The sequence below is a fragment of the Amphibalanus amphitrite genome, unplaced genomic scaffold (assembly GCF_019059575.1).
Source record: "Amphibalanus amphitrite isolate SeventyFive unplaced genomic scaffold, NRLGWU_Aamphi_draft 000160F_arrow, whole genome shotgun sequence".
NCBI lineage: Eukaryota > Metazoa > Arthropoda > Thecostraca > Balanomorpha > Balanidae > Amphibalanus > Amphibalanus amphitrite.
In genome coordinates this window covers 453,804-467,194 of record NW_024881655.1, presented here as the reverse complement: position 1 = coordinate 467,194, position 13,391 = coordinate 453,804, and the positions used below count along the sequence as shown (strand labels likewise).

Below are 13,391 nucleotides of genomic sequence, written 5' to 3'. Positions count from 1 at the left end.
GTCTAACCAAATCCGGGAGGTGTTACCGCTCCTCATGGCAGCACCTCCACGGCTCGTTCAGCCGACCAGAGGTCGTCGGAAACTCCCAGACACCCCTGCCCCTCCCACGCGGAGCTCGGGGTGACGGACCTGAACAGGGGACGCCTCACTGCACACAGAACAGAGGAGGGGAGAGGGGAGCCTGCACAGAAGCGCTAACCACCGCATCGCGAGTGCAAACATGTTCTCCGTTGTTTCGCTTGCAATGTTAGTCACTATTGACTGGTCGATAGACAAAGCGAACAGACATCAGACCGTAAATATAGAAGAATCGTGAGACAGAAAGGTCATCAACGCCCGCGCATGGAATATAAAAGCGCATTCACCTTAGCCATAGTTTTAGACACACACATAAACGTGGTCGAGCAATTGCTGGGTGTGTCAGACTGCATTTAGGCAGGCAGCAACAGTATCCGTGAATACCTGCCGTGACAATGCAGCGAACTGGCGTCGTTAACCAGTGATAACGACATTGGCTAGCACCTCATGGGGGAAAGCCGCGTCGATTAGGAGGAAAACTGCCTATCACGAAACACCGTCCACCGTTCTAACGAACGAACTCCGCCGTTCGGCGCAGCCACCACGTCAAACAGCGGCGTTCACAATTGTATCTAAACGTGAGAGTCGGTCGGGGGACGAACTCCTGACCTTCGATGCCGTCCGGCGGCCGACAGGGAGGGATTCCCACGGGCGGGGGAGGGGGCGGGGGAGGGGAGTCGCGGCTGGCCGCCCGGTGAGGTCTCCGACCCCGCGCTGGGCCTCCGCAGACGATGGCGGGCCGGCCGGCCGGAGACTGCAGCCGGTACTAGCAGACTAATACCGGAGACTGCAGTCCGTCACACGGCACTAACACCAACACCGCGAGTACCATCCCGGACACTGCAGAGCCAGACATGCTTGACACAGGACACAAATCCTGCGAGCGTTTATAACATTGGATACCATGAGGCCATGAGCGGGAGGAAGCATGCCACCACTTCCATATCGGTCGAGGCACTGCAGACGCAGCGTGTTCAACGTCCGCCCTATCTCGGCGCCCAGCGGCGCGCGCTGTGACCAGACGGGCGACAGTGGACGCCGTGGTCACTCTGCGGGGCCGGCGAAAGCCGCCGATCTCCACACACGCCCCCATTCTATGATTGATTGCGTCCCGCGCGGACAATGGCCGTGAATCTGTCGGAGGCGCCGGCGGTCTCTGCGTTTTACGGTCGAGCTTTGGCCCGCCGGCGCCGGATCCAGACGCTGCGGCGGAGAAAACGAACGTGTTGAGAGACAATCAGCGAGCGCTGCGGAACTGTTGGACGAATGGTCTGCCGGCGGCACTGGCGGAGGCTGTCTTCTCAGGAATGATCGAGAAAAGGCTTCAAAGCCTCGACCGACAGCGGTATGATGAAGTGTCAAAGACGTAACGAGCAGCGTATGTCGCTCTAACACACAAATCGTCAAAACGTCAGTTGTCCCATCCGGCGGCGGCACTTCCATCTCCAAAGTCAGCATCGCTCACCAGCATCTGTCTGCCGACACCGGCTTTATGAGTCGATGATCGATGCCCGGAAGCTCCACAGTCGAAAACTAGAAACCACAGCGCTCCGGGGCACCTCCAACATCCGCCGGCGGCACATCATCGAACTCCGTTTAGATCGCCGTTGTTTCCTAATTAATCCGACAACGCACGATCAGCGGGAGAAAATGAAATTAGCTCATTATCCACGGCGCGATGAACGCCGATAGACTTTCGCCGTTCAGTACGGAGGTTTCTAGTAAATCGCGACCGACCGTCGCGCCGTCATTGACGGCAGATGCGCCACTGATCGGAGACACGTCAGACGGTGAGGAACGGCGCGTTAGGAGCGCGTGCCGTGCGCGTGCAGGTGCGTGCGACGGAGCGGTGACCAGACCACCCACCGAGCGGCACCGACCAATGTCACGGTGGTCGGTGGTCAGTTAACCAGGGATGGCACACGGCTCGTGTGGTGCCGCCGACATCGTGAAGGGAACGGGCCGAGCATGACCGAACCAGCGAGCGGCGGATGCAAGGGATGCAAGCAGATGCACCATTGCGTCTAAGCAGATGCAACAATGTGTCTAAGCAGATGCAAGGAGAGGTTTAAACTTTGAACAAGCCTAAAGCTTTAAGCATGCCAAAGATATGCTTGGATGACGAGATTTCCTCAAGCCAGGCGTACTCAGCAATAGCAAACCCACCATTGCAGTCAGGAAGAAAAGGAAGCCAGGCATGCAGCCCAGTCATGTTTAACATGGAAAGTATATAAACACTAACCACATGTGAGACTTGTGGTGAGGCTTTGCATGCAGAGTTGAATAGAAATTAGTACACTCGCTTCTAAAGCGCACCATTCGCATGCATGACTGAGCGATCTCGTTACATGAGAACAAATCACAGCGAGAGTTCGCGTGCAATGGACAGAGCCCCATTTGATCACTACTTGATGAGCACTCACCGAGTTTGTTGACATCGGGCTGCGTCAGATGGGAGATGTTCAGCTCCAGACTGTCCGACAGATAGTCGTTGATCCCCTGGGTCACCTTCTTCAGATTGCTGACCTGTGACGGACACAAATACAGAGGTCAGAAAGGTCATTCTCCCGTGACTACCGCGAAAATACCGGATACATTACACGAAACGTGACAGCAATCTCGCAGAGAACGAGTGTTTATAGGAAAATGAGAATTTATCTCTCTTATGAAGCCGGATTTGGAGAGGGAAAACAGCATCCAGTCAGTGGAACACACGGCTGCGGAGCAAATACAAACAACCAGCCATTCGACCACTTAAGAGAGCCATCTCGCACATTCCCCCCCCCCACCCCCACCCCACTCCCCTCCCCACACACACACACTTCCCAGCTGAGCGGCCGTAGTGAAAGTGGTGACCGCCGGGGCCGCCGGTCGGCTCAGCCCGCCCCCACCCGGGCCCGTACGCTCAGTGCCCGTTCGACACCGCCTGACCCCGCGACCCCTCTGTGACCTCTGATGACCCCGTCGGTCGTGCGCGCACACCTCCCGTAAACAGCCGCTAATGGAGCCGGGCCAGGGCGGCGCGGCTCGTCGCCGGCTCATCCCGCCACTAACGAGCCGTTTCCCTTTCGTCAGCGTCACGAGGTGCCCGGCCCTCCAGACAGGGACGGCCGCGGCAGCTGCCCCGGCGGACGGAGGGGAGAGGACCGGAGAAGGCGAGAGGGAGGGAGGGGAGAGTGGAGACATTAGGGCCAGGTGATCAACGACAGAGCCGTTTGGTGACTCAATGATCGCCTGATCACCGGGTGCCCGTCGTGACACGAGAGTCGCCGACCACGAACAAAAGGACCGTGATGAGGTTCGCGAGCATTTTAACCATATGACGCCATGGAGTCTGAAAGGGCTGGAGAGGATAGGTGAGGGGAGAGGGGGAGAGGAGAGGAAGTGAGGGTGGATGTTCTGAAGAGACCGATGGTGATGACGCTGCGGTCAGCTCGGGACAGAGCCGTCAGAAAATTACACCCCTCTTCACTTTCCTCTCCGAGGCGGTGTAGTAAATACATGGCTGAGATGGGACGGAGAGAGTGAATGAATTACATATGAGCATACACGATGGCATAGACCAATTAGAATCTCATCAGGAACGGCCAACTATTACGTCCGCTGTCCACTGGTAAGTTCCGCAGCGCAGTGCTTTCTATCCAACCACCCACGGAACTCCACAGCCAACTGCCAGCCATTCTCCTATCCGGAATTAACCAGCTATCTGTGGTTCCCATGGACAGCCCACCCCAATCTCGGGTTTGATCGGCTCGTGCCATCGGTAAATACCGACAGGGCAGCGGGGCAGCACCGGCAGGTCAGGCCGCGGCGTGTCACACCCCGCGGTCATTCCAAATCCCCGCTCCCGATCGCCACCACGGTCACCACGCGGACACCACCTGCGCTCAACCCGCGTCTCGCGGTTTGCTCCACGGCGCTGGCAGTGACGGCGCACAATTTCGCTGACTCGTGTCCGAGCCCGAACAGGCCCAAACTTTCCCGGAGTGGACCGACATGCCGGCACGCTGACTGGCGCGTTCTCAGGGAGTCCGGCGAGGGGGTGTGGGGACAGCAGATCAGGCGAGCAGCGGGCAGACAAGTGTTTTTGGGTTTTACACGCACGACAAGGAGAGGAACGCGTGGAAAGATTGCGGAAAGTTGACGCACTCCTGCTTTAGCTGGAATTCCGCCGAGATAGGATCAGTCGGTGCTAGACCACTAGATAGTCACTGCGTTGTCCACCAATAATGGTGTAAAAATATAACACCTTTGTGCACGATTCGGGTATCACTTGTGCCACTCAGCGTGTTGTTTACAAGTGAGATACACAAAAACATTCCGATCAATGAGCGAGTTTCTGTCATTTTTTCCTCCCAACGCGCCGACGGGGATCCGGAAACGGGCGTGGTCAACTGAGCTGAAAATTGGCATCCCGCACCGAGCAGCAGACAAACAGTCAAAGGCTGTCAACCGGCCGGACGCGGCGAGGCCGGCAGGGCGGCTCTCAAACAAAGACCCAGTTGGACGGGTTTACATCGGCACTTAGTCGGCACTCACTACCGCGCTCAGCAAAATACGAATTAAAAGTGAGGTCGCAATGTTATATTCTGCACACGGAGCAGCTGCACGAGCTAAAAACCAGTCGAAAACAACGGAAATGCATTTAAGAGAGCATTTGCGCCACCGACATACCAACTCGTTCGCAGCGGAAAAGTAAAAGAACTTGCCAATATCCTATCGTTTTATCACATAATGTCATTCGCCAATACAACGTGTTCCGTTGGAAACAAAGTCCGCATTGGTAAGAGAGCCTCTGTGCCGGTTTTTGTCACGCACAGCTTAACCAGAAGCTGACTCACTTCTACCCTCCAATCACCACGGCGAACTTCTGACGTCACGCGCTGGGGGTTTTTGCCACGGAGTGACCGGTCCCCTAACTGCGGTGTGGGCTCGCCCCTGGCGCCACAGAGGCGGTGACGGAACTCTGTGAGCGGTTGGACTAACGCACGCTTTGAGGTGCATAGAGTTGACCACGGTACACACCTTTCAAACGTCACAAAGGGTTGTCAATGATTCACACGTTACGTGCGATGGACTAACGTTGAACAATGGTGCGTAACCCAATATGTGTAATGGATAAATGGCGGCGAGTGGTTAACTACACACTGTGTGTCGTGAACAGAGGATTGTCAGTCACCACTGATATCCCTGCTAACTCAACCGTAGCCTATCACAGTCCAATCGGCGCCCTCTCAGCCCCGGTGCCTGCCACAGGTCAGGAGGCCGACGCAAGGTTATCGAGCCCGACCTCGACTGTTTGGTTGGCTATGGAACCCGTGCTCCACTGCGGTATACAAACACATCTGGCTGCGTGCCAAAATAGTCAGGGGAAGGAGGCCCAATTTTGGGCCGAATAACGCAAAATTGGGTAGAGCTTAGCAAAGGGTGGTTTCTGGGACAAAAATGACCGCTGAACCCGAATCTGACCGGTGCGCACCTCTAACTAATGTTGCACCACTTTCAGAGCACGTGCAACGGCGTGGTTCTTCTTTTTTGAAGAATGGTACCCTTTTTATATATTTTGATATAAAATTAGTCGTGTAGTTGTGTTGTATTCCAAAACTTTAATATAATGGTCAAAATTCATTGCATAAATGAGAATCATAGTTAACGCATACCGCAGACAATCTATGACGTCACTGTGACGTCATTTATTGGTAGACTGACGGAAAAATGAGGTGTGACAGCAAAACATTTAACTTTATTCACTGGATACGCTCATTGGCGGGTTTAAAATGCATTGAGCATGCTCAGAAAATATCTCCCCGTTGCAAAAAGTAAAAATCGTCTGGATGGAGGTACCATTTTGGCCTACAGGGGCGAAATCCGCGGAGTGTGCGTTTTCACCCCAAATAGTTTTTGTGCAATAACTTTTGATACAATGCTCGCATGTCGTCCATTTTACCATCGTTGTGATTCTCTCACCGAGACGCATCGAATGGTATGCAAATTGGCTTCGATTGGTTGAAATTATATTTTACCGCAGTTCATGAGCTCAAGTCGATTATCACGCTATTGAAGGTTACCTATGACCTGACTGGAAATGGTCATGTAGTTTACCAATTTCTTTGGATTATCAAGATAATCGCATGGAAAATGCTTTCATTGCTCTAACGTGGTTTGATCAAAAGCTATAGCTGAAAAATTGCTGATGACGTTTTCAGGACGTCACATGACAAAATTCAAAGGTGGGTAGGTATAGAAGACAAGTCGTTCATATATGTTGGCGCCGCAAAGCATTCGTAAGGCATGCAGTATGCTTGCGAGATTTTAGAATTAGATGTGTGCTTAACAGGCGTAGTTTTAGTTTATTACGTTGGCATACGTACTTATAAGGTGGGCGTAAATTTCGTCACGGAGGGTTTCACATGTGTTATGTCCCAAGTTCTTATCAATGTCTTGTGGTTATTCATGTTGTTAGACGTCACATACCCGAGCATTGAAGAACACGTAACAACTAACCGGAGAGAATTTGATTCTGATTGGTTGTATTTATCTCTTCTGGTAAACATACACACACACGCACAGGCGAACACACATAATGTAGCACGGCTACTATCAGGAGGCGTTCGGCTGCCGGCCGCCGGCACGGTGACTCCAAGGCCATATATAGTGGTGACTCTGTGCACCCTGGGCGGTGGCGTTCGCCCAGGACGTCTGCCTCGTCCATCCAGCGGACGCGTCTCGTCGTAATGATACAATATGTTCCGTCCGATTCTGCACAGCACACGGCATACGCACATAGGTAGTATCCCGAGTGCTTGGCACCGCCGTTAAGTAGTACGACGCCAACCAGCCGGTACGTTAAGTCGCCGGCCAGGTCGGCGAAGCAGAGCGACTGGTCGTTCTCGACGCAGGACTCGGATAGATGCGCCTGTTCCGATGCGTCAGCCGGCTCTCCCTTCTTCTTCCGCGCACTGCCGGCCGTGCCCTATGGCGCGGCAGACCGGGGCTGGTCCACAGGTGGCGTGGTCCGTCCCACTCGGTCGAGGAGCTCCGTGATGTATTTAGCCGGCCCCGAGAGCACATCCTAGAGAGTAGAGAGCGGCTCCCAGAGCCGGATTCGCGTTCTTGCGCGGCCGGGCACTCGCATTGCAGGTGCGCGACCGCGTCCTCTTCGCCGCATTGTCTGCAGAGAGGGCTGGTGGCCAGGCCAATACTGAAGAGTGTGGCCCGGACCAGGGGTGAGCAGCCGCTGCGGATCTGCGAGACAGTGGTCTGTCCCCATCGGTCGAGGTCGTCGTGGCCAGAGGTGTTCTCCAGATGTGGGTGGTGCTTGAAGCGATCGAGGGTGAGCAGGCCGGTTCAGTGTCTGATGGCGATGCGCGCACAGGCCAGGTCAACTGGGATCCGACGCTGGTCGCCTGATGTCGCCGCGATGTTTGCTAGGCGGTCCGCTTCTCCATTTCCCTTGACCCCCGCGTGACCCGGGATCCACTGAAGACTGATAGCTCTGCCCCCGGCCGCGACAGAGTGCAGGAGAGCCTGCAGATGCCCTGTGTCAGGGCCGATTCCTGCGCTGCCGGGCCTCGGCTGAGCAGTTGGAGGCCGGACAGGGAGTCCGAGCAGAGCAGGACAGACCGAATGGCAGCGAGGGATGGCTCCGGCAGTCCCAGGAAACATTTTAGCCTCCGCCATCGCCGCCAGCTCCGCCTGCATGCTGCTGCATACGACTTGTGCCGGCACGGTACATTCGATCTTGCGCCCCTCACGGTGCCGTCTAGGGCAGAGCCATCAGACCAGATTGTGAGGTCTGGATTTGGGTAAGCGGCCAGTGCCTCCAGAGCCTTCCGTAATTCTGGTGGGTCAGTCCTCTTGGTAGGTTTCGGAAGCTTCAAGCCGAAGTGGACGTTGGTGTTGAACTGCTTCCACGGCGGTTCTCCCTGGTGCAGTGTTAGTGGGGCTACGGGCACTCCACCTAGTCCAGCTTCCTCGCACACCCACTTCCCCGCTCGTCGGAAACAGGGTCGATGCTGGAGGCCAGCAACGTCCTCATCTGGCGGCGACGGCGCCGGCACTCCCACCTCCTGGGCTTCCTGTTTCTTCCGCACCCAATGGAGGTGGGCGCTGTACTGCAGTCTAGGCGGCGGTGTCTTATCAATGAGCTTCCGAGTGGGATCGTCCGGAGGGAGTCGCGTCAGGCGTCCATACTCCCGGCCTGCCAGCTCCTTGGCCCGTACTGCCAGCTCCGGCTCTCCCTTCTCCAGCAGCCGCATGCTGGTACCTACTATTCAATCTCTTTTGGACTCAGACGGGCGAGTCGGGAGAGCTCCATATTCAGCTCGTCGTGCCAGTCATCATCAATCTGCAGCTCTGTCTGCAACGGTTCCATGTGTGCACTAAGAGCATCTGATAGTGTCGAGCCGCATGCATGTTGAAGGTGTCACCAAGCTTCAACTTTATAGGGCAATCACGAGTCCATGCTCCTTTGATACAAATGAATTTTCACTTGCAATGTAGTCCCAAGAAAATGCACTTCACACAAGCAACTTTACGAGGAGGCATTCGGTTGTCAGATCATTTTTGTAGGTACTGTTTTGTTCCTGCATCGTCTATCGTGTGGTCTCGCTTCAATATTAGATTGTTTTCCTCAAATATCCAAGACATTTCACTTACTTACAAATGTGATTTTTGCCCTTTTTGATAAACCACAGCTGTTTATTTTCTTTCCCAGTCTTCATAACAAGCACAATTCTGGATCATTTTTTATCGCTTGCCAAACGCGCGTATCGACTAGGCTGAACCCACGCTGACTTTCCGTTATTCATAGGAATGGATATTTACTTGAAATAAATGAAGAATTATACAATTTGAACTATGAATAAGACCAAAGGCACGATATTTAGTCAATTCATCGCCAACAGCATTTTGATTTAAATGCCGTCGCAGCGCCAGAACACGGTAAAAATGATATAAAAATATCCTGTTTCACGTGATTTATCAATCTGCTGTACTACTTCATCCAGTTTGACCAAATCTGTCAGGTGGTGACTTGGACTGTCACGTTCTCAACGTGACTCACATGTACCTCTGCAAAAACGATTTTAGCATGATCTGACTCAAAAATGTTCATAGATCATGTTTGATTATTTTCCCTTCTCTGTTTTGCCTACGACGGGAATAAAGTTAAATGCTTTAAGGACAAGACGACTTTTTCAACTCATTTATAGGTAAATGACGTCACGGTGACGTCATCGGCTGCCCGAACATTGCAAAACTTCAGCTTTCAATTACGCCATGTGTTTTTAGCACAGGGTCAAAATATCAAAACAATATCTCAAATATCAACGACGCTACACTGCAATTCATTAAAAAGGTACCATTCTCCAAAAAAGATGAACCACGCATTTGCACGTGCTCTGGAAGTGGTGCAACATTAGTTAGAGGTGCGCACCGGTCAGATTCGGGTTCAGCGGTCATTTTTGTCCCAGAAACCACCCTCTGCTAAGCTCTACCCAATTTTGCGTTATTCGGCCCAAAATTGGGCCTCCTTCCCCTGACTAAAACGCTAAATCAGTCACACACAACGATCGGGTACGTGATATACGCTGTTGTCATTCAAGGCCAAACCAGAGTGGCATTAATGTGTGCATAATGTATCACCATTCGCCGACAGTCGGAGTGCTCGATGTGGCGCAGACAGGACATTCAGCACACAGCAGCACACATCTGACAAGTGGCAAATACAAACACACAGCACACAACTGACACCAGACAAATACAGACTCAGCCAACACATGCATCGTTAGCTACCTGCATAGTACAGGTCTCGCGGGTTTTAGCGGTAGTTTTGCACCTAGAAAATTTAGTGTACTTCAGGCTATATCTTCGTCGTCTTAAGCTTTTAAGTGGTGAAGATGCGATCGACTTGTTGGGTAACAAGCCGGCCATGATCGTGTAAAATGGCTTCATCGTAGATCGATTAGTTTCTGAGATATAACCGGAAATGTAAAAGTGCAAAACCTACCGCTTAATCTCGCGAGACATACGACTGACAAGGAGTATACAGTATGTATACACAGACGACACCACATCCGTCTACAAGAGGCGCCTGCTGCAGTACATACATCCGTTTACCAGTCTCCTCTCTGCCCATTTGTTCCGCTGTGGCGAGTCCACTAAGCCTGATGAAGCTCTGAGGGAGCTTACGGCTGCCATGATCTTGGCCTTGTGCAGCGGCAGCAGATGGCGGCCGTGAGCTTATCTTGGGATCTCCGGACAGGGGAATCTTCTACCTCCAGAGGCCAAACGGCTCCCGAATGGGGCTCACTGCTAGTACAGGGAAACGGGGAGCTGAAGATGCTATGGGAACGGGAGTGTGAGGCCTGGGGTAGGAGCAGTTGAAACTGAGGTCTGAAAACATTGGTTACGGACGCATATCAGCGTAGTCATAGACTCTCCACAAACTTCAAACATCATACATCAGAATAAGCACAGGGACTATCCAATGATGCCCCAGCGCATATGATAAATCATGAATGTGATTTGCTGGGTTACTTTTATGGAGCTCCTTGTCAGTCATCTAGATATGCACTGAAACCAATGACGCTGGATGTGTTGACGCAACAATGCAAAGGGAGCGAAAGGAGCTTCGTGGTCTGGATCTGTTTAGCATGTGCGATATGCATCCGACGTGAAAAAGTCACTCAGTCACATACTGCGATAACACAATCTACAGTCCAGCAAAAACCACTCCAGTCACTGATGGACCAGCTGACTTCAGCAGGTCAGGGAGGCCCACGGATAGAGGATGAGAGGAGGTTGGTGTCGAGACAGAGTGGGAGGTCACCGAGTCTACGTGTCCGACCGGGTACCCGCAAAGGCCGCGCGGTGGGGGTAGCGGGTCAGCGTGGGTGTCTGCCCGACCGGTGCCGGCCGCTCCCCGTTGTGCAACACTGACCGTAGCCGGACCAACCGCCGTGCACAGGTTGACCAACGGTCCAAGTTACGAGCGGTCATATAATGGCGTTATCTTAGCATCATGTCCATATCCAGCAGTGGCGGCACAAATACGGGTATTTCTATTGTAACGGCCAAACCGGGAGGGAAAGCTTATCACTATGCTTACCACACGACAGCGGGAAGAAAGAAAATGTGAGGGCTGATCGACAGGTCCACTCGGACTGCACGGCTGTCATTCGACGTCTCCCAAATGTGGAGTGAATGAAATAACTGAGATTTACTGACCCGTCCTGAGTTTCTCGTTTCTGTCGTTCGACGTCGGACGAGCTGATGCCGTACGAAAAGACGATAAAACACGAGAAGGGTTGCTGGCTTATTGCGCACAATAAGGCAGTAGGTACCTAACCGGTGTTCTCGCAATCAACGCCACGGCCGGGGGTGAGGTGAAGGCGGGAAGGCGAGTGAGCGTGAAAACATCGAAAGAACATCATCGCGCGGCACAATGTCCGTGTCTATATGGGCATACATTCGCGTATTCAGCAGACTCAATAAAACAGGTTATCCCCAGTCCGGTTCGCCGCGGTCCACAGAGTCCGCTTCAAAACACCAAACGCCGTTCCATCCTCCCCGTTCGGTCTCCTGTTCACAGGCGTGATGGCGCCAACAATCCGCCTGTTGCCGCGGTGATAGAGACGAGACGCGGAGTCAGGGGAGTTTTGTGAGGAGGTGTGTCTCCACACCACGATCTCAGATCGATGCTGATCTCTCTGTGGGACGGCGCGGCACGTCGCCGTTTGAACAGTGAGACTTGGTGGAGATCGAACCGTACGCGAGTGAACCGGCAACGATATGGATAGGTATCCTATCGTCATAAAGCAAAGTAAAACCATGGCAGCGTTTGGAGCTATTTTTATGCATATAATTTGCCACAATGAAGCATTTCGCGCTGGCGGCGTCTCGGCAGACTTTCTGTCGGTATTTCACCGCCGGACTGCCGGACCACAGCTGGTACCCGACTCGGTGAAAACCAGGTGCCGGACCCCGGCGGCGCGCGTCGGCACACTGGGTGCGTGGGAGTACCGACAGCTGGCGCCTCAGAGCGTCGGCCGGCGCCGCGTCGAAGACGATCGGGGGCGCAAATAATGCGCGTCGAACGCCAGGTGCGACGGGCAGTTTCGCCGGCACAAAGGAGCCCGGCCGGCGGACTGCGGGGGGCGCCCGACGCCGCCCCACGCCCCGATCATAGCGGCAAAAACGATCGGCGACAATGGGCGAGGTATTCGTCTCACTTGGGGCCGGACGGGTTTTCAGACGCCTCCGGACTGTCCGGGAGGGTTAGAGGTGGGATAAGTCAGAGCGAGTTAACGGGTGGGCAAAACCTAAACAGCAACAGCGGCGGCGGCGAAGGGCTGGTCTGAAAGGATGATAGGATCACGAGTCCCGGCCATGCAGCGGATGGGACGCTTAGGGTAATCCGGACAAAGTCGGCTTCCAAAAACCGGACCGCTACACGGCATGCCTGCTCTAACGACAGCAGCAGCCACCCATAGATCCAGCGCATGGCTAACTACAACGATAACACTTACTTCAACCGGCATCCAATCAATGAATCGGAACCCGGATATTCATGAATGAAGAGCTGACAATGCAGGGTTTGTTGCAAAACTCTGTGGGCATTCTCCTGTAAGTGCAGTATGTTCTGCAGACCCAGTGCAGTGACTAGAAATACCATTATAAGGACCACAAAGACGGGAATATCAGTTGAGAGATTGACGAATATGAGTTTGCTTGGTGAAGGGTAACACCGCCAAGGCAGAATGGTAGGCTATCTTAGGGTCAATGTGTGGCGTCAGATGCGAACGAAAGTAGGTACTTATTGCAAGCAATGTCCACAAGTGAAAAAAAACTAGCAAACAGTCCGCTCTTTGGCTGACAATATTGCGACAATGAATAGATCACTGCCAATGTGATACCGCACATAAATTTGGATTTTTCGGGCGGCCACCCACAATAGCGCAACTTAGTGGCGCAGCAACGATTCGGTCGCCGTAAATACACCGCAAGTCAGCCGCGAATTTTTATTGGAATTTCATAATGAATAATCTTCGAAATTGCAGTCACTGGAATCCGCAGGATTGTTCTTAGCATCATTTTGTACACACAATTCTGAAAAAAATGGAAGGCCGTGGCTTCAACGCCAAATAGGTAACCAATGGACTTCAGGTTTACAATTCTGATCCTGAGATTGCACTGTATATACCTGGGGTGTTGTGTAAGCAATCATTTCTGATTGAGCAAGGCCTGGGCAAACTGACAAGACAAATTTCGCACAATGAGACATGGGGGAATGTGAATAACACATGGGAATA

The 13,391-nt window shown here is 53.1% G+C and overlaps 1 protein-coding gene across 2 annotated transcripts in view; it reads right to left on the bottom strand.

Moving 5' to 3' along the window:
* LOC122383302 (protein Hook homolog 3-like) overlaps positions 1-13,391 on the bottom strand; it is a 73,189-nt gene that overhangs the window by 50,714 nt on the left and 9,084 nt on the right. For both annotated transcript variants that reach the window (XM_043369592.1, XM_043369593.1), the window contains exon 4: positions 2,502-2,604. In XM_043369592.1, the coding sequence (XP_043225527.1) occupies positions 2,502-2,604 (103 nt within the window). The remainder of the gene's footprint in view (positions 1-2,501; positions 2,605-13,391) is intronic.